Source organism: Sapajus apella, unplaced genomic scaffold (assembly GCF_009761245.1).
Source record: "Sapajus apella isolate SASKATOON/1434 unplaced genomic scaffold, GSC_monkey_1.0 scaffold56, whole genome shotgun sequence".
In the NCBI taxonomy this organism is placed as follows: domain Eukaryota; kingdom Metazoa; phylum Chordata; class Mammalia; order Primates; family Cebidae; genus Sapajus; species Sapajus apella.
In genome coordinates, this window is record NW_022436996.1 from 1491953 (window position 1) to 1512883 (window position 20931).

Here is a 20931-nt window from a genome sequence, read left to right on the forward strand (position 1 = left end):
GTCCTCCTCCCCGTCCCTCGTGGTCCTCCTCCCCATCCCTCGTGGTCCTCCTCCCCGTCCCTCACAGTCCTCCTCCTCGTCCCCCTGCAGTCCTCCTCCCCCACCCCCCACGGTCCTCCTCCCCACCCCTGCAGTCTTCCCCACCATCCCAGCCATCATCCTCCCCATCCCCAGCTGCTCTCCAGGTGCTGCAGGTTCATGGAGAGTGGGGGCTGAAGGGCCCCTTCCCACAGCACCCGTGTCTCGCTACGAGCCTGAACCAGAGAGCCTGGGAGCATGACCTGCTCATCCCGGAGAGCCCGGTGGAGGGAAATGGCATTTTCTAGGCTGTGTGGTGTCAGCGGGCTTCGCAGACGTCTTTAAAGCCAAGGAAGCTGGCCACCCAGGCCAAAAGGAGAACGGAAGCATGGGGTGTTTCCTGGTCTTTGGCCGTTGCCTTGGCGGGTGCGAGGCCTTTAATGCATCACTGGTGGGGCAAGTGGGTGGTTTGCCCCCCCCCAGATGCCACCAAAGTGATAGCAAGGCAGCAGCCCACGAGGCCCCTCAGAGCCTTTCTTTCCCCGTGAATGCATTTTGCCACTTCTGTTGGGCTCTGATTCTCTTACAAATGTTTCTGGATATCATTTCATTTTGATGACTCAGGGTACAGGTATATTTTCACCAGGAAAAGGGTGAAATATCCTACCACAGTGGTTAGCACACTTTCAATTCAACACGGTTGGTCAGACGTGGGGGAGCACCCGGGCTGCACCCTGAAAGTGAGCGGCAGCAGCGTGGCCCCTGCGTGTCCTGTGCAGCTAAGGCTGCGCGGCCACGTCCTGGCTGCAGACGGCTCTCACCCAGCCCTGCAAATGCTGGGGATGCTCTCCTCCATGTTTCGGGTGCTGGGGATGCCCCCCATGTGTGCCGGGTGCTGGGGATGCCCCCCACGTGTGTGCCGGGTGCTGGAGATGCCCCCGCTTGTGTTGGGTGCTGGGGATGTGCCCCCACATGTGTTGGGTGCTGAGGATGCCCCCCTGCATGTGTCGGGTGCTGGGGATGCGCCCCCATGTGTCGGGTGCTGGGGATGCCCCCCCCACGTGTCGGGTGCTGGGAATACCCCCCACATGTGTGTCAGGTGCTGGGGATGCCCTCGCTCCGCGTGTCGGGTGCTGGGGATGCCCCACCCAGGCATGTGTCGGGTGCTGGGGATGATTCCCCCAGGCATGTGCCGGGTGCTGGGGATGCCACCCCACACATGTGTCGTGTGGTTGGGCATTGCTTGGGGAAAGAGATCGGAGACTCTGCTGTGATCCCACAGAAGCTGTCTGGAGGTGTCCCGTTGGGAACTCTGACTTCGGCGCCCACTCAGCAGCGCAGGCTTCCTTCTCCCCCATGCCCTCCATCCCCCACGTGGCTCCATCTGCCCTGTCTTGCGTGGGCTCCTGGACACTGCTTTGGAAAAAGAAAGAAACACCAGAGTAACTTTTTTTCCTTGAAAAATTCTGATTGTGGCATCAGCTTCTGTATCTCAGTCCACAGTGCAAACCTCCCTCCAGCCTTTATTCTAATAGAATGAGAAGCCACCAGTGAAGGCTGCTGTGGCATTATTCCAGAACATTCCATGTTGATGGCAGAGGGGGATCCCGTGGATGCTTTCTTGAATCTATAGGAGTGTGTGTGTGTGTGTGCATGGAGTGTGGTATGTGTACTGTACGCTTCTGTAGAGTGTGTGTCTGTGATGTGTGTGTGAGGTGTGTGTGTATATGGAGTATGGTATGTGTGGTGTATGCTTCTGTAGGGTGTATGTGTGTCTGTGATGTGTGTCAGTGATGTGTATGTGTGTCTGTGATGTGTATGTGTGTCTGTGATGTTTATGTGTGTCTGTGATGTGTATGTGTGTCTGATGTGTGTCAGTGATGTGTATGTGTGTCTGTGATGTGTATGTGTGTCTGTGATGTGTGTCTGTGATGTGTATGTGTGTCTGTGATGTGTGTCTGTGACGTGTATGTGTGTCTGTGATGTGTATGTGTGTCTGATGTGTCAGTGATGTGTATGTGTGTCTGTGATGTGTATGTGTGTCTGTGATGTGTGTCTGTGATGCGTATGTGTGTCTGTGATGTGTGTCTGTGACGTGTATGTGTGTCTGTGATGTGTATGTGTGTCTGATGTGTGTCTGTGATGTGTATGTGTGTCTGTGATGTGTGAGGTGTGTGTGTATAGAGTGTGGTATGTGTGGTGTACACTTCTGTAGGGTGTCTGTGTCTGTGAGGTGTGTGTGTGTATGGAGTGTGGTATGTGTCTGTGAGGTGTGTATATGTGAGATGTGTTTGTGTGTGATGTGTGTGTGATGTGTGTCTGTGGTGTGTCTGGCGTGTCTGTGATTGTGTGTGTGGTGTGTATATGTGTGTGTGGTGTGTGTGCCTGTGATGTATGTTTGTGGTGTGTGTGTGTGGTGTGTGTGCATGTCTGTGATGTGTGTTGTGTGTGTGGTGTGTGTGTGTCATGTGTATCTGTGATGTATGTTTGTGATGTATGTATTTATGTGTGTGTGGTGTGTGTTTGTGGTGTGTGTGGTGTGTGTGTCTGTGATGTGTGTGTGGTGTGTGTGTATGATGTGTGTATCTGTGATGTATGCTTGTGATGTATGTATGTATGTGTGGTGTGTGTGTGTCTGGTGTGTGTGGTGTGTGTATGTGTGATGTGTGTGTCTGTGATTGTGTGTGTGGTGTGTGTATGTGTGTGTGGTATGTGTGCATGTCTGTGATATGTGATGTGTGTGTGGTGTGTGTGTGTGTGATGTGTGTATCTGTGATGTATGTATGTGTGTATGGTGTGTGTTTGTGGTGTGTGTGTCTGTGATGTGTGTGTGGTGTGTGTGATGTGTGTGTCTGTGATGTGTGTGCATGTGTGTGTATGTGTGTGTGTATTCTCTGGTTTTGAGAGCAAGGCCGTTATTTCCTTTCTTCCCCAAGCCTGAAGGCTTCTCAGGGTGCCGTGCTGGGGGGGTGCTTTGGGGTGCGTTGACCGTCCTGTTGTGTTGGCCCCCCAGGGGTAAACTCTCACCTGCCTGAACCTCAGATCTTAGCACAAGAAGGGGCAGGTGCCACGTGGGCACCGTGGCCCCCCGCCTGCTGGGCGTCCCCAGTGCCGCTAACCCCCTGCTCTGCCTCCCCCGTCCTGCAGGAGCTGTGCCGCCAGCGCATGGCCACGCGGCCACCGGAGCGACCCGAGGGCCCGCACACGTCCCGCATCAGCAGCGTCTCGTCCCAGTTCAGCGACGGGCCGATGCCCAGCCCCTCTGCGCGCAGCAGCGCCTCGTCCTGGTCCGAGGAGCCTGTGCAGTCCAACATGGACATCACCACTGGCCACATGATCCTGGTAAGCCCTCCCCCGCGCTCCCCCCTTCCTCGGCCCACAACACCCAGCGTCTGCGCCTGACCCTCGGGGACGGGGCCATGGTGGCTGCGCCATGCCTGTGGCAGAGGCTGACAGGCAGGGCTCGCTCTGCAGGGAGTCCTCTTAATTTAGATAAACAGGAACATTTCTTCCTGAGCTCTTGGCCGTGCCTCCACCTGGAACGTGCAGCCCACGCGCACTCCCTGGCGTGTAAGAGTGAGCACCAGCTAGGTTTCAGTGGTGGAATACATGTCTGTTAGCGCCCGCCTGCGCCGCCTTTTGCCCTCTGACAAGGAAGCAGCACTGTCTCCTTGCTCAAGCCCAGCCAGCACCGTTTCGGGAAATAAATGTCACCGCTGTGGCAGCGAGGCAGGAGGAGGCGGGCGGGTGCCCAGCTCTTCACAGGAAGCTTCCTGGTGGCGCCGGCACAGAGGCTCATGGTAAGGCAGTTCCACGCCTTTTCCAGGGTCCTCGCTGGAGAAACCACAGGTGGAGTGGCTGTGCACGGCCACTTCCTACATAGGGAAAGTCCGGGTGTTATTACGAGAACTGCTGATGGCTCAGCACATCCTGCTGCTGCCTCCTGGGTCTCCTGGCCGCAAGCGTGGCCCGGTTGGTGGCCGTGGCTGTGCTGTTGGGATGAAAGGGCAGAGCCCGTTTCACTGCTTGGCCTAAGCAGCGGCTGCACTCACAGGTCAGGGAAACGTTCTTCGCTGTACCGTTAAGTTCCCAGGTCCCAGGGTGGACCCTGTAAGTCGCTGTTAAAGGCTTACATCTTTTAAAACTTTTTTGCCTGATGAGTCAGCAAGAATATCGACTGGTGGATTTGGACCATAAGAAGCCAGAAAACCATGTGTTCACTAAAAAGCCTCATCGCAGAGCTTGGAGATCAAGGCTGGAGGCTGCTGGTGAGGCGGGACCTCCCGGCCTGGTTCACACTCCAGGGACAGACAGCTCTGACAACGGGCAGGAAACACAATTCTAGACCCGCTTGGACCAGCTGTTTGGGGAAACTGAGGAACACAGCAGCCTGCTCCCTGGATAACTTAAAATGAGACGAAACAGTCAAGAGGCTTGGCTTTCCCAATCAGGGAGCTAAACAGGGCGCATCCTTTCCCATCGTTCCCTGGGACAAGCCCACGAAGCCAGACCACCCTCCCGAAATGCTCTCCCTGTGGGCGTGATGGGGACAGAGAGTGACAGCTCATGGAGTGCATTCAGCAAGCCGGTCATCGACGCTGACGGAACCTCCTCCCTTGATGGATTGTGGTTCCGTTACTTTAGAGCTGACTTTTCCTAGGCTATTTTGACATTCGTCCCTTTTAGAAAAGGAGCCGAGACGGCGTTCGTATTAGAGATGAGCTTCGGTATCGCGGTCAAACACATCCGCCGGAGACGTTCCTCTGACAGGTCAGCCAAGGGGACAGCCACTTAGCGCGCGCTCCCATTGCGTGCCGATATTTCCACATTTCAAGGTGCTTGAGCAACAATTTGGTGACATCTCAAGCCCCATTGGTGCCTGAAAATACTGTATTTCTCAGAGAATTGTATGTGGCATTCGCATATGTAATGGCAGCTCTGAGAGTGAGCACGAGCGTTCATTTCTGCCGGAATGCCTGAACCGTGAGGACCGACTCAGCCTGCACCTGGCGGAAACCCTGCAACGCCTGACTCAGGACACCCTGCTGGATGCTGGGGGGCTGTGGAGGGCCATCGAGGGCCCCGGACCGTGACGGGGGCCTGTCTGTCACGCACCTCACCACCGCCCACAACCGCAGGGCCGAAACGAGAAACACACTCAAACCAAGCATGAGTCCAACCGACCCCCTAGACTCCATGCGTAGACATCGTAAACTCGGGGAGGCGGGATCTTCCTCATCAGCCAGCGTCGTTTCGAAAATGAATGTTACCGAGATAGTTCCCTGGTTCCACGATGCTGGCGGGTGCTGGTGGGAGTCGGGGTGCACATGGGGAGCGGCGGGCGTCATGCGGAATCCAGCAGCCAAGTGGACCGGGTGTGGGCCTCGGACCCCGGTGTCTTCTCTCACTCTGCAGCTCTGATTTTCCTTCCTGTGAGCTAACTTCACAAGCGTGTTTCCGTGCCCGCTCAGCCACGGGGTCTCCTCGTGGGAACATCCGTGGCACAGGAGCAGAGAGGCCTGTGGACTCACAGCACAGGTGAGCCCCAGGTGGCTTTCTTCCCAGGACTCACACAGTGGCCTTTCAAGCTCGGAAGCTGCAGCCAATCTCAGGGACGCTGGCTGCCACCCTCCCTGGCACACACAGGCTGTAGACAGCGCACGCAGGCTGGTGCTACAGAAGCGCGCCAGAGTCTCCAACCTTCCACCTCGCCAGAGCTGCAAGGCTGCCAGTTCTCTGGTGATTCCCCAGCTCAGCCTTCCACGTGCAAAGGCTCGTTTCCACCAGTTGGCCAGCACGGCGACCTCGCTGCCCCTCCCCGGAGGATGGCAGGATGGTCAGATAATCCACTGAGTCCCCGTGAATCCAAGGGCCAGCTGTTTCCGACATGCCGCCACTCCCGGGCACATTGGGCAAAACGTGGCATCTGAACCCCACAACCTGATGAAATAAACATCAGCGGCTGATGACATCCAGAGGCCGGGCTGGACGCAAGGAGCCCCAGCAGGTGGAAGGGGCCGGCCGCGCCATCTCGGGGGACAGGCTCAGCAGCGAGAGTATAGCCTTTCTGTGGAAAGGACACGTGTGGGAGGGTGGAGGCTGCACACTGCCCCGGAGCCCGGACCCTCAGGCGTGGCTGGCCTGGCTGTGGCCCCACAGGAAGGGCTTCTGGGCCCAAAAGCCCCCTCCCGCCCTGGGACCCTCCACCCACTGTAGCTCACGTGGCTGCTGTCTGTGCAGAGGCTGGGATTTCATGCTGGGGACCCAGAGTAACAGAACCCTAGACAGGAGCACTCCCTCCAGAGAGGTGAGCACACACACCCCTTGTAAAGGAGACGGGCTAGGGTGCGCCCGTCACACGGGAGAAGGAGGCCTCCCTGGAAACAGGAAGCTGCAGGTGCTTGCCCCGATGGTGGGACATACGGGCTGTGCAGCCACTGGGTGTCACCAGGAAGAGGCCGGCGTCTCAGGACTGCAGGGAGAGACTTAGTTACCTAGTCAAGGTGTCCCAGCAGGTGGAACAAGGGGGAGAGCACATGGCTCAGGGTCCCCCAGGAAGGGGGCTATGCCAGGCCAGATGGGAAGGGGCAGAGGTGGGCAGGTCGCCAGGGCAGCTGCTGGGTCCCCCACTCTGCCGTGACACCGGGTGGCCGGGTCTAGACACAGAGCACAGATTCTGGGCTCCATCAGCCAGGTGTCAGAGCTGAGACGCTTTGATGTTGCGGGAGCCGTGTCCCAGAACAAACCTCCGACCTCTGTCTTCTCCGCTGTGAGACGGGCTCGACGGCAGTGCCTTTCCCCTGGGATTTCTGTGAGGGGAAAACCGGGTGAGCATCTGAGATGCCGCCCTCCTGAGACCTCGCCGGCCTGTGCCGCAGGTGCGCCGGGCTGCAGAGGAAGGAGTCGGGCTGGAGAAGCAGCTTGCAGGGCCTTTGCTTGCTGGGGTTTGGGCCTCTGGGCTTTGATCCTGGTTTTTGTGTTGCTTTGCCTGCATTTTCTTAGAAAGGTCCTTTTAAAACTTCCAGTTTTCTTCTCATGAACTAAGGAGAAAGGGCGTTATCCACAGGGAAAACCCACCCCAGAACGTCAGCCGTTCCTGGAAATGGCCTCCCAGGCACAGGGAAGGGGCTGTGCCCCTGCCTTAGACTGTCTGGGAGAAGGTAAGTCGAGGCTCACCTGCGTGTGCATGGAGCACTCGGAGGAAGGAGAGCCAGGAGGGGAGACTTCCTGTCAGGACGCCAGCACATTTCCATGGAAGCGGCCGAAAGGCGGCACGGAGATGCTCTGAAAAGCCAGGACGTGATTCCGGTGACTTCACAGGACAGTTATCAAAGTGGCTGCATCTTCATTGTCTGCGGGGCGCAGCTTCTCCAGAAATCCTGCCGCATCCTTTTGTAAGGTGAAGAATCGTCGAACTTTCTCAAGATCTGTTTCCTACCACTTTGCTTTCAGAAGGGCGGCGTTTCTGCCTGGCTGTCTCCAAGCGAGGAGGTGGAGAAGGTGTCGCCTGCCGATGTCGCTAATTACGCCTGAGTCAGCCGAAGCCACCGTGCCGCCTTTAATGCCTGGAGCACGTTCTTTGAGAGTGGGAATGTTGAGGAAAAGATGGCTTAATGCTTCTCCTGCAGACTTGAAGAATAGAGACCTTAATTTGGGAACGTCGTGCTGAGTAAGTGCTTTTAAAGATCCATCCTCGTGAGTGTTGAAAACACAGCACGTCTAGAGAACCACCGTCCTGAGGCACAGGAGCTGTGAACAGGCCCATTTCACAGGTCACAACTATCAAGCCAAGCGCAGTGGCGGAGACGTGAAACGTGGGAAGTCTCAGCACTTCAGGGAGTGACCAAGGTTTCCCATCATCTCAGAAGTCAGGAGAGTTCCTGGATTTCACCAAGGAAGTGGGGGGAGCTACCGGCCTGCGGGGCCGCGCTGCACCTTCCACAGATTTGCCCGTGGGGTTTCTGAGCTCCCACAGTGTGGGAAGCGTGATGCGTGTCTGTGCGGGAGACCCACAGGTGCAGGCAGCAGCTTCGGCCTCCGCAGACTCGCGCGGCTCACAGCCTCTGACCTCAGCCCTGGGGCCTGCCTGGAGTCTTCCCTGGGCCCATTGTGTCTCTGCCTGTGCACCCTGAGAGGTCTCTGTCTCTCACTTTTGAACTTGTCTGGCTTCAGGCTTCTTTGTTCTTAGTGATAAGTCACTGAACCAGGAGCGTCTCTCTAAACCATGCTGGGTGTCCCATCCCGATGCTGTAAGTCACCAGCTGCAGCAGAAAGGGGCCGGGGTCCCCTGCACCCCACGCCACCACCGCAGGGGCCTTGGCAGGTGCTCCCTGGCCATAGTGCCTCCGCCTTCAGACCCAGTGCCCTGTATTTCTGGAAGGTTCTGTTCTGTCGTTCCCACGTGGTTGGTAGGCGCGGATGGCCACTCTCCCAGGATGAAGGGCACTGGGCTGCCGAGAATTTCACTCTGGGGCTGTGCAGGCAGCTGAGCTGGCCGTTCTCGCCCTGGCTCGGGTGCTGGTGAGGCCTGACGCGTAAACCAGGCTGCAGGGCGGACTCGTCAGCGCCATGGGGCCCGTGTTCTCAGATGAGCAGGCTGTTGCTGCCTACTTCACGGCTCACATTTGGAGGAGCCCATTTTTGCCGGGAAGCTGTTTCTCAGGGTTGAGGACTGCCTGGCAGAGGCCCAGCCTGCAGGTGGGAGGGCTCATAGTCCCCTCTTCCCAGCGCGGCAGGTGGGGGTGCGCCCTGCCCTGTGGGGAGCTGGGACTATCCCTCTCCAGTAGGCAGGTTTGGGGAGCCTTCACGCCACACGGGACCTGAGACTGCATTAAACCAGCAGGGGAGAGGGACACTGGGACAAGAGGCAGAGCCAGGAGAGGAGGAGCATTCGGGCCAGGGCACCGGCTCCGAAGACCCGAGACGCCAGCCTCACTCCTATGAGCTTGGGGAGCTCCTCTGAGAACCATGTACACGTCCACCAAGTCTGCTGCACGCTGAGTGGGTCCCACCTCCCAGGGGCTGCCATGGCCTCTGGGCCCAGCTTGGACCTGAGAATCCTCCCTCGCACCCTAACTTGCTTGAGGGGATGACCCAGAGCCCCCCGTGTCCACGCAGCCACCCGAGGGCAGCTCCTGCGTGACGTGCCTGGGACTCTGTTCTGTACCTGAGACTCACAGGGGACCCAGCCTCCCCTGCACACAGGCCTCCCCTGGGTGGGAGGACACGGGCTGGGAATCAGGAGACCCAGGTTAATTAGACAGGCGTGTTAGGCCGTTCTCACAGGGCTGTACAGAGATCCCTGAGGCTGGGTAATTCCTAAAGAAAAGAGCTTGAATCGGCTCGGGTCTGGAGGCTGCATGGGAACAGACGTCACGCAGCAGGTGCGGGAGCGAGACAGCAGGCGGGGAGCGGGGCACTTCTAAACAGCCCGTCTCAGGAGAGCCCACGCACTACGCAGTACCGTGAGGACAGCGCCAGGCGGGTGGTCTGACCACCTGTGAGACCCGCCCGTGCTCCAGCCGAATCACACAGGCTTCACCTCCAATTCCGAGCTACGCTTCAACACGCGATGGGCTGGTGCAGCTCCAAACCACGTCACAAGGCCACGCGGGGGCAGCGCCTACTGTGTGCCTGGCAAGCAGCTGGCGTTCAGTCCGCCGAGACCAGAATCCCTTGTTCTGCTCCTTTGGGGTTTGGGGGTGCAGGCTCCGCTCTCTTCCCTGGAAGGAGGGCCTTCCTCTGCCAATCTCTAAACCAAGAGCAGATTCCAGCCCTCAAGCCCCGTACCTTCAAAAGCAGCGTTACGGTGACCTACATGCCAAACTCAAGGTTTCCTTTGTCACGATGTCCCAAGGGGAGGAGAGACTGTCCCAGCAAGCCACTCCGGGGCTGGCGTTTGGCCTGGGACGTGCTTCATGAAGACAGTACAGCCACGCCACACCATTGTGGGGTAGCGACCACAGCAGGGGCCACCCGCACCTGACTCCGGGGCCAGCCCCTTCCCCAGGGCCTGCTGGTGCCACTGCGGTCATGTGATGCATAAACCGTGGCTCCTCGCGACGCTGCCCGCAGGAGAGGGCTCTGCGTGAGTGCGTCCGGCCCGGCCCCGCCTCCCGGCAGCCGTGTGCTCTCCTGTCCCGGGGGCACAGAATGTGTTGTTTCCTGGTAAGGACAGTGTAGGCAGTATTCAGACCTTTGCCGCTCCGGACTACACAGACCATGGGAAATGTGAGTTTTTAGAAGCCAGATCCTGAGTCATCGAGGATGCTCATTGTTTATTTTGATAGATATTGCCACGTTTCCTGCCATAATCTGTGCCCAGACGGTGTCTCCGTAGTGACGTAGACAAGGTACCTCTGTCCCAGGTCTCCCAGCCTTGGGTATTAGCGAACCTTTGAGCTTTGCCTCTGGTAAGTGGGAAAGGCTACAGCAGAGTGGATTTCATTTCCATTTCTCTGAGATTCGTGAGACTGAGATACTTTCTGATGTTGGGGAGCCATTTATTCTTCCTTCCAAGGATGGTTTTGGAATCACTCCTCATGGCAGCAAGGCCAACAGCTTCCAGCGCCTGCTGAGTACAGGCGTGGCATGTCCATGCAGCACCAACCACAAAAACGAAATGGACGTGGCTGTGAAACTGCTCTGCTGCTGTTCTTCTCCGTGTCCGTCATCACAGCCACAGTCACATCTGAGAGACGCAGTGATATCGACAATTAGGGCGAAGTTTAGGGAGACCAAGAAGAAAGAGAAGGCCCTCTGAGAGGTCCTCTGCCATCTTGACGCGCGCCAGCAGGAGGGAAGGCGCCGGCTGGGTGGCTTGGGCCCCCGTGCTTCCTGCGGGTGGGAGCTGTGCATCAGGACTGTGGCTCAGAACAGAGAGTGCTGCTCTAACTGATGAAGGACGAAGGGGGGCCCCTGGGAGGCGTGCATGCCGGCTGCTTGGGGTCTGTGGACCCCCAGGAGCCTGCCCTGACCTGCCGGGGCTGCTGTGACGACGTCCCTTAGCTGCACAGCTGAAACCACGGCAATGCCTTCCTCGCAGCTCCAGAGGCCAGAAGTCTGCAGTGGGGGCGTGGGCAGGGCGCCTTCCTCCTGGGGCCTCTCTCCATGGCTGGCAAGTGACATCTTTTCCTTATCCTCCCAGAGCCTTTACTTGGTGGGAGCACGTCCTGCTGTTTCTTCTCAGGACCCCACTCAGATTGGTCTGGGGCCCACCCCAGTGGCCTCATTTTAACCACTTTGCCTCTGGAAAGGACCCCTGCAAATGAGGCTATGCTGCAGGGTCACCTGGAGGGGTCTAGGGACACAACACCTGGATTCCAGGGCGCAGTTCAGCTGGTGACCGGGACGGATGCCTGACCCACTCCAGCCCGTGACCGGGACGGACGACTGACCCACTCCAGCCAGTGACCAGGATGCCTGACCCGCTCCAGCCCGTGACCGCGACGGACGCCTGACCCACTCCAGCCAGTGACCAGGATGATGCCTGACCTGCTCCAGCCCGTGACCGGGACGGACGCCTGACCCACTCCAGCCCGTAACCGGGACGGACGCCTGACCCACTCCAGCCAGTGAGCAGGACAGACACCTGACCCACTCCAGCCGGTGACCGGGACGGACGCCTGATCCACTCCAGCCGGTGACCAGGATGACGCCTGACCCACTCCAGCCGGTGAGCAGGATGACGCCTGACCCACTCCAGCCAGTGACTGGGAACAATGCCTGACCCACTGCAGCCCGTGGCCAGGATGATGCCTGACCCACTCCAGCCTGTGACTGAGAACAATGCCTGACCCCTTGCAGCCCGTGATGCGGACGGATGCCTGACCCACTCCAGCACTTTCTGGTAGCCTGGCGTGCATGAGAGGCCCCTGCTCTTCCATCCACAGCCCCGCAGGGTAGCTCCAGTCCCCCCGCACTGGTGAGGTGAGTGTGCGGTGAGCACTATGAGGCCGTCCGGTGTCTGGGCCCTGGGCCCTTGCTCACCACAGCCCGTCTACTGCTGCGTGAGTTGGTGACGGACCTTCAAGGCCTGATGGAAAAAGCTGGCGAGCCACTGTAGAAACCACCGCTTTCTAGAACTCAGCTCATACTTCCTGGCCGGAGCCTGGCCCCCTGCCCCCCCTCCTTTGCTGTGGGTGCGGGTGTGTGTGCCAGGGGACCTAAGGAAGGGCACAGAGGGAGCCTGGAGGCAGCAGCGGCTGTGTGAGGAACAGGGGTTGTGGCGGGGAAGTGGTCACAGCCACTGGTTCTGGATTTCCCTGGGATGCCTGGGCCGGGGGTGTGCCCCGTCCGGCAGCAGCTGTGCCCACAGCCTTGGTCAGTGGCCGTCATGGCCATCCCCTGCAGCCCCCCCACATCCACCACGGTGCCCCTCGCGACGCTCTGTGGACGGTTGGGCTGTGACACAGGCAGAGTGTCCTTCCACCGTCTGCCTTTAATGAGGGTGTGGAGTTCTCTTACTGTTTGGTGGGGGGGGAGTGATTTGACATTTCATTTTTTTAAATCTGATTTGCTGCTTTAAGTGTTAGAACCGTGTGAGTGCTTTCTTTCTCAGTCTCTCCAGGTTTTCAATATGCTGTCTTTTCTGCCTTGAGCACTTAATGTTTAAAGAAAAAATTCTGTGACCCAAATCTGACTAGTCCCTGCTGCCACGCTGGCCCCAGTGAGGCAATGGCTGAGTCTCAGAGGAAGAGTTTGTCACATCTTTAGGGTGGCAGACGGTGGGTTATGTCCCAGTAGACCTATCGTAAGTTGAAAATAGCATTAGGTTGTGTGATTGGATTTGGGGGCTCCAGACGTGGTGGGTGATGGTCCAGAGAGTCCGCAGGAGACATGGGCAGCCCCCTGTGATGCAGCTTGGCCGTTGGCAGCCAGGGCGACTGGGTGGGTCAGTGCCACCCACTGTCCTGCAGCCCAGCTTTTTAGCTGCTTTTTTGCTGTTTCCTGGCTCAGAAGACCTTCTTATAGCATGTGGATAGGGCACGATAGAAAAAGTGCAATCAATCATCCAGCTCATATTTGTCAAATTAAATTGGGTAACCAAACACTAAATCTGGCCAAAGTTAACAGGTCCACGAGTTGATGGTTGTGAAAGGAAGCACTTGAAGCTGGAGTGTAACATCAGGTCTGGAAAGCGCTCCATTCGTGCAGCGTTTTCTGAGCGCCCAGCGATGCGGACATCCGCAGGCTGCTGTGAACGCATGGAAGCTTCCCAGAGAATCCCGAGGGGAGGAGGTGAGACCAGAGGCCGCCTTCTTCTGGCCGGTCTGGTGACTCCTGCATCTACAGGTGTATAGACAGCGTCGGAGAAGCTGAATGACAGCAGCTCGGGGCCTGGTTGGAATTATCTGATGGTTCACATAAATGTGTAAAGCTAACACAGGTCGTAGCATGCAGCTTCTAAAATTCCGTTGAACTGTAGCTCCACAAGCAGTTCATAAACAAGCTGGCATCAGGTGGGCTCTGTGCCCCCCCGCCCTCCCACAGCCCCTGGGCAGAGGACAGTGTGGGTGCTGGGTGTGAAGGAGGCTGTCAGCCTGGCTCCTAAGAGGCTCACAGTCAATTTGGGGCAAAAAGGGGTGAATGGCTGGAGAAACACTAGTCACTGCCACACGCCAAGCTGCATTCGTTAGCTAAAGCCTGTCTCTGTCCTTCAAAGGTTTGGGGGTGGGGTTGTGGGAGGGGCTGCAGGGGGGACTCGAGGTGGACATTTGAGGCAAGGTCTTGGTCAGCAAAGACAGCCGTGTTGGGCAGGTGGCATTCAGAGAAGGAGGCCGCACAGCTCCGTCAGGAAGCAGAGGCTAGTCACAGGATTGGAGCTTGCAGGGGAAGGAGCAGAAGGTGAGCTCAGCCTGGACTTGGGTGAGCACCGCGAGCAGACGTCGGCAGCCCTGTGTGTCCGCGTGTGGAGTGCTGCTTGACGCCACGTGTGATTGCTGTGGCTTCTTGAACCCCAACAGTCAGTCATTCACTTATTTATGTGCATTTGCAGAAGGTGGGGACACGTAGGATGCACCAGCCAGGGACTGAGCAGGTCCTGACTTGTCACTGGTGTTTTCTCTCTGGAGCAAGAGGAAAGTGATCCCAGAAAGCCAGGAGGATTTGGTGCTGCAGTAAAAACATGGAGCCACAGCCAGAGCCTGGCTTCCCCGTGTGACGTCTGGGCCAGCGTTACACCCCATGAGCCTGACTTCCCCTTCCACAGAACGTGGCTGCCTAGAAACCCATGCAACAGCACTGCAGTGACATTCTCAGAACTAGACATGCTAGAAGTTAAATGTTATGGAAAATAAAATGGTTATGACCACGTTGCCAAAGTTAAGTTTCTCTTTAAAAAAGCTCTTCTCTCAATCACTCAGGGTTTAGCCGTGTACTTTCATCCTTTCCCCGACGTGTACCCTGCGTTTTCTGAGTTTTGTTTTGTTTTGTGGCAGCGTCCTCTCCTGCCTTCTGTGGGAATGAAGGGGTTTTCTTTATTCCCTCTCCCCTGGGCTGGTTCAGCAGTTAGTAGCCATGCTGGACTTGACCAGACCTGGAGTTCACATCTCCGCCCTCCTCACACCCAGGAACGTAGACACAGGCCTCGGCTGCCTCCCTCTGACGCACACGCTGTTGCTCAGTATTTTCAGTAGTCTTTTCTTTGCATCCCTAAATCAACCGTTTGTTTTACTAGCTTCCATTCTCAGCTTGTGTTCAGACTGACTCTCATTTTATGAGGTTCTCCCTTTCCCCCCATCACCATTCCTTTTATTCCTCAATTCTTTGCTTTGGATAAAATTGCCTTTTTTCTGAAGGATATCTTTCTTTCAGTCTTTTACTGGGAAAGTTTCCTTCTCTTTGTCTGAAGATGGCTTTGATCCTCGCACTTGCATAAGAGATTAGCCACGGGTCAAGTTCTATTTCCTTTTATTTTATTACCTTGAAACCCTGTTCTCTCGTCTCTGGTGTCCCCTGCTTGAGAAGACTGTTTGTTGCTGGTCTGATGGCGGTTCCTTTGTGGGCTGGTCCTCGCTCCTTCCTGATCCCTATGTCTGATGGCATTCCTTTCTGGGCCATCTCTAGCTCATTCCTGATCACTGTATCTTTACTGTTTTGGAGTTTCCTTGTGCTCTATCTTGGTAAGGACTTACTTTAATTTTTATTTTAGCTCCAAACTTACTGTGATTTCTGAATCTGAGAATTCCTATCTCCAGCCAATTATAGAAAGTTATAAACCACATATTATTTACATTTGAGTCTCTTCCATTCTCCCCTCTAATAGAAATAAGTTGGACCTTCTTATTCCCATGTCTCTTAAATCCCTTTTCTATTTCTCTCTTTATCCTTCTGTCCTACATTCCAGGGAATTTCCTCAGATCTGTCTTCCAATATACAGTGATTCTCTTCAGCAGTGTCTAACCTGCAATCCATCCATTGTAGTTATAATGTTAAGGAGTATGGTTTTCACCTGCAGTTCAATTTTGTTCCTTTTCAAATCGATCTGTTGGGTTCTTCTTTTCTTACATTGCCGATTCCCACTTTAACACTTTCAGTCATAATCAATGCATTATGTGATGGTTTCTGACACTTTGATTAAGCTCTCATGGGTCTAAACCTGTTCTTTGATGTTTGCTGATTTGTTCATGGTAGTTTGTTTTCTGGTGATTTTATAAATCCAGATTATAAGCTCCTCATTGCTGGGACTTTAGTTCTAGTTTTGTGTGGCCCTTTTCTGAGAGTATTAACCTCAAGAAAGCTTTTGACAGACACACTAGGCTATCATTAAACCAAGACTATCTTCATGTCAGATAGAAATCATGTCAGAGGAAATCCTCACGTTCCAGATCACTCATGTATTGTAACTTTGAGCCTCAATTCTGGATGAGGACCATGTTTCAAGCATCTTCCCGTTTTGAGTCCATAGGGAGACAGACGAGCTTCCTGTGGTGTGAGCACATCCGTTCACTCAGGGTGTGGTTATTGTGGGTCATGTGTAATGTAGGGGTCTCAGGCCCAGCTCTCCACCTGCAGGGTGGGGTTTTCCCTGATGGCTCCGCATGGGCAGAAAAGTCTGAGACCCTGATTTTAGATGTAGGGAATCCTGTCACCTGCCCTCCACCCAGGAATGAGCAGCTTCAGTCCTCATGTCTTCCATTCCAGTTTCACTTTCTTCTTCACCTTGGATTCCTGGGGATTTCCCTGAATTTTGTGAAAGGCTGACTGTGCCATTTTTCCAGCATTCCAGTTGTCTGTGGAGGAAGATGCTTTGGGTTATCTCCTTCATATCACTGGAAACACACATGCCATGCAAGTTACGTGAAGGAAAACAGTGCAGAGGTCACACCACGCTTCGCCTCATGTCACATTGACAATCACCTCCAAGAACCAACTCTATGTTCTGCATAATAAAGACAGACAGCTGGGCACAGTGGCTCACACCTGTTATCCCAGCACTTTGGGAGGCCAAGGCAGTTGGATCATTTGAGGTCAGGAGTTCGAGACCAGCCTGGCCAACATGGTGAAACCACGTCTCTACTAAACATGCAAAAATTAGCCAGATATGGTGGCGTATGCCTGTAGTCCCAGCTACTCAGGAGGCTGAGGCAGGAGAATTACTTGAACCCAGGAGGTGGAGGTTGCAGTGAGCCGAGATCATGCCACTGCCCTCCAACCTGGGTGATAGAGCAAGACTCCATCTGAAAGAAAAAAAGAAAAAGAAAAAGAGGAAGGAAGGAAGGAAAGAAAGAAAGAAGTAGGGAAGGAGGGAGGGAGGGAAGGAAGGGGGAAGGAAAGGAAGGAAGGAAGGAAGGAAGGAAGGAAGGAAGGAAGGAAGGAAGGAAGGAAGGAAGGAAGGAAGGAAGGAAAGGAAAGGAAGGGAAGGAAAGGAGGGAAGGATAAGAGGGAAGGAAGGAAGAAAGGAAGGAAAAGAAAGATGGAAGGAAGGAGGAAAGGAAGGACGTTCTACCAATGGCTGTCTAGAGTGAAAGACAGGCAGTGCTCACATCCCACCTGCCTTCCACGCTCACCTTTCTGTAAGCAGGCATTGATCACCGTGTCCAGAATGTGCTGCCTCTGGGAGTGTGATTGGCCAAGGTCAGCAGCAGGCGAGCAGGGAATGGGCCCCAACAGCAAATGCTGGTGGCCTTGGGGAAGTCCAGGTGGCCCACGTGGCAGAGTGATGACAGAGGCAGCCGCAGGGAGGGACAGATGAGAAGTCCCAACAACAAGAGTGACCCCGATCATCCACACCCAACTCACCCTGCTAACCCTGGGAATGCCAGCGGGCGTGTAATTTTGTCCCCATGCCATGTGACTGGCCCTGAGCTGGGAAAAGATGTGAAATATCTCTGACAGTCTCACCTCTGACTCTTCACCCCAAAAAGTGAAAGCACTGTTTGACCTGTCAACTCTCTGTTCTCTTCTCCTTCAAACTTCTCATTTCAAAGCAATTGGTAGAGGAGCGGTGACCAGCCAGCACGTGGCAGCTGTGGTTGTCCACAGAAGCCTAAGTGCTCTCTGCCCCTCACCAGCATTTTAGAAACTTCACTGCTCACCAGGTCTGGAAGGTAGAGGAGGTAGACGGGCCCCTCTCGGCTTCGCTCCTTGTCAGTACGCTTGGCTGGTGAAGAGCTGGACATGAAGCCTCGCACAAGCACGTCTTTCTGGCATTTTCGGTGCCATCACATTGTAGGTGTTTGGCTCCCCTGTTCTTTATTCCTGATCGAGCGCATAAGCCTGTGGGTTTTAGGAAGGGAAACATCAAAACATTCTACTTCTGGCGAACACTTTTAGAACTTCTGCGAATATTTTCAAATAAGGTGTTACAGAATTCAGTGCTTCTCCTCTGCATATGGGAGGAAAGATGGGTGTCTCCGTCACTGTCCTAGGTAACCTTTCTAGCACTTGCTGGGATCCTTTATTCTTCCTAAAAACTTCATCAGAAAATTGTAATGAGTGCATCACTGGCGCAGAGTAGAGGCGGCCGCTGCTAAGAAAAGACCTGCTGCTTTGTAGCAGGAGACACTGCCTGTGCGTTGCCTGGCAGCCGCCCCTCCTCATCCTTCTTGCAAAAGGTCTCCCTGTTAGAACCACGGTCCTCATCAGTGGAGTAAAAACGCTCTCCTCTGGCTGCTTCTCCTCACTCGGTGCCAGCAGAGGAATCTGGTCTCTGAATCTGCTCATCTCATTTGGCCATATGGGCTTTGTAGGTGACCGTCAGGGTGGGGACAGGGGGTGCATGACCACTTAAACAAATGGATCTGCTGCCACACAGTGCATAGAAATTATGATACAGAACAGCTTCCAAAGGGGATCTGAGGGAAACCACCCCCCCCAGGCTGCTGCAGGCCGGTGTGGATGGACGTGGCTGCTCAGCCGCCCCGATGCCCCAACCTGTGACTGCTTGTGGCAGAACCGGGATGACAGGGGCTGCTGCCCACTGTAGAGATTCTGCTTTTCTCCTAGAATCTGCCAGCATGGTAGGAGACCTCTTCAGGGCTTGGTTACATAAAGGTTGCATTTTCAGGAACTGTTTCCCTCCGTTTACACCCTCTTTTGCTGTGATCTGTTTGGAATCCAAGGTTGCTTTTCAGCTGAATTTTGCACACTAATGGAACTTTTAAATAACTCGTGGCTTCAACTATGTTTCATATATCAAAGGGCTATCTTTGAAGCTGAAATCAAATTCTTTTCTCATTGAATAAGGGACATGTATTGATTTATATTCATAAAAAAGTTGTAGAATGAATATATGCAAATACATTTTTTCATATTGTTCAAATAAGTTATAAAAAGTAAACAGAAATATAGTTTTATCCAACTTCCTTTTTCTGATTATAATATTCCGATTCATCCTTCTCATTTAAGCCTTAGAAGATACTTTCTTTGTAAAGGTTAGCATTGGTTTCTGTGTTAAACTCTCTATAGTTAAACTTTGATTATCCAAATTGAATGAGAGGATTTAATTGTTGCTAAGCAGAAAGGTTTAAAACAGACGGGAAAAGAATCGGGGGAGTTTAATCTGTTTGGAATGATTGAGTGTTATCTCTGCACCTTCCACCCGCTTTCTCAAGTTCTTCAGCATTTTCTGTCTATCCACAAAGGTGACGACCACAGACCCTGGTACAAAGAAGACCCTGGACAGTAAACTTGGTGTTTGATAAATAGCCATTTCAGGAATTTGAAATGCCATGGATAGATATTTTAAACTTCTGAAAAGCAGAAATCAGTAGAAATATCATAAGACTGAATTAATTTCTCATTAGGCTTGTTTTAATTGAAGGAGCTGCAGACTGGCGTTAAAATTATCACACTGCCAATTGTTTATTTTTTAACTGTCTGTAGACCAAAATTACAAGAAGAAGAGAAACACACAAAAGATATTTGGTAAAGGCAGGTGGTCTTGATGAATACTGTTCCTTTCACTAACATCTTTCCCTTATTAACTGTGTAATTAATTGTACATAGCCAAGGGAAGCTATGGAAATTGCATTTTGAGATGCATCAAAGCTGACTTCTGCTTCAGACTTCCATGCAATTTACCATTAATGAAGCCAGAGATGGAAGCCTCAAATCTATAATTATTACTTACTATTTGAATGACAAGCAAAGAATTTTATCAGCAGACTTTTAAATGAAAGGGGATTAGCAACTAATGTTGAAATTGTTAATCTTTCTTATGAAAATAATTTTGAAGAAAATGTTTTAGTGGAAAGAGAGGGTTGGGGAAGTATTTGCCATTAAAATAGTGATTTCCTGATACTTCATATGACTTTGTCTACATTTGACAGCAGGGTGCAATATGTTTGAAAGTGAATGAATATTTTATAGGGTCCAGAGCTGCTCATGCATTCTGGGGATGGATTATGCAATAGTTCCAAATATCCTGGCGGGGGCGAGAGTCTATAAGGTAGCCAGAGAAAAGAGCTGAGGCTGAGAAAATAAAACATAGGAGAAAATTCTAGAAAAATGAACATTGGTTTCACGTCCCAGCCATCTACCCTTCTCCCCTTCTGATCGTTCATTTGATTTTAGATGGTGAGTGGTGGCTGTCGGTAATGAAAGTCGTCACATGAAACACTGGTCACCGTCTGTCCAAAACTCCTTCGTGGCAGCACCACTGTGACTCAGTGTGTCTCACCTGCACTTCCAGAGTGAAGGTGACTGGTGCCTGGCACACAGCTCCAGCCTTTGACCACAAGAGGCCTCGGATCGGAGACTGTGAGGCACTCCCAGGTCACCCAATGAAATTCAGTGGGTGCCTGTACCCTGCATTCATCCAACAAATGGTTACTGATCATGCAGGATGTACCAGGCGATGTCCAACGTTAGAAACACTGTTTCGTGTAAATTTTCAGCCCCCGGTGCCACAAAAGAAGTAGCCCTCGAATATAAATTTAACTTTTCTCAGCAAGGCAACTTTACTTTCTGCGGACAGGGTGCTCCTGTTAGCCATCTTGCCATGAGAGGACACTGCACAAAGGAGGCAGGGACATTTATATCTAACGCATCCACCCTACTGCTGTGTCCTGGTTCCATCGACTGGAACTGGACCTCGCAGTCCCGGCTGCACCCGTTGGCTCACAACTTAAAACTTTCCTAAAGAGGTAAAGGCAGAGGAGAACAAAGGGAAAGAGGAAGTCACTTGAGGCGCGCTTAGAGAAGCAATGACATTTCCAAATAAGGATGGGGAAGAAGCTGTGACCTAAAACTTGCCTGGACTTGTCCAGGCATGTCAGGGTGAGTATCTAGGTTAAAGTATAAGAGTTAAAAACACAGGACACACTTACTTCTTTATAATGACTCACAGCTCCTATAAGATTATTAGCAACATCTTTAAAGTAACCTTTGAAGAAACGGTTATTTATTCATAATGAACTAAGAGGAAAGCTTTGAAGAGGAACCTTTTATTTATTCTTATTTCCTACAGAC

The 20931-nt window shown here is 53.6% G+C and overlaps 1 protein-coding gene across 2 annotated transcripts in view; it reads left to right on the top strand.

Annotated features, from left to right (window-relative positions):
* PTPRN2 (protein tyrosine phosphatase receptor type N2) overlaps positions 1-20931 on the top strand; it is an 831505-nt gene that overhangs the window by 715734 nt on the left and 94840 nt on the right. For both annotated transcript variants that reach the window (XM_032244877.1, XM_032244876.1), the window contains one exon: positions 3166-3360. In XM_032244877.1, coding sequence (XP_032100768.1) covers positions 3166-3360 — 195 coding nt within the window. The remainder of the gene's footprint in view (positions 1-3165; positions 3361-20931) is intronic.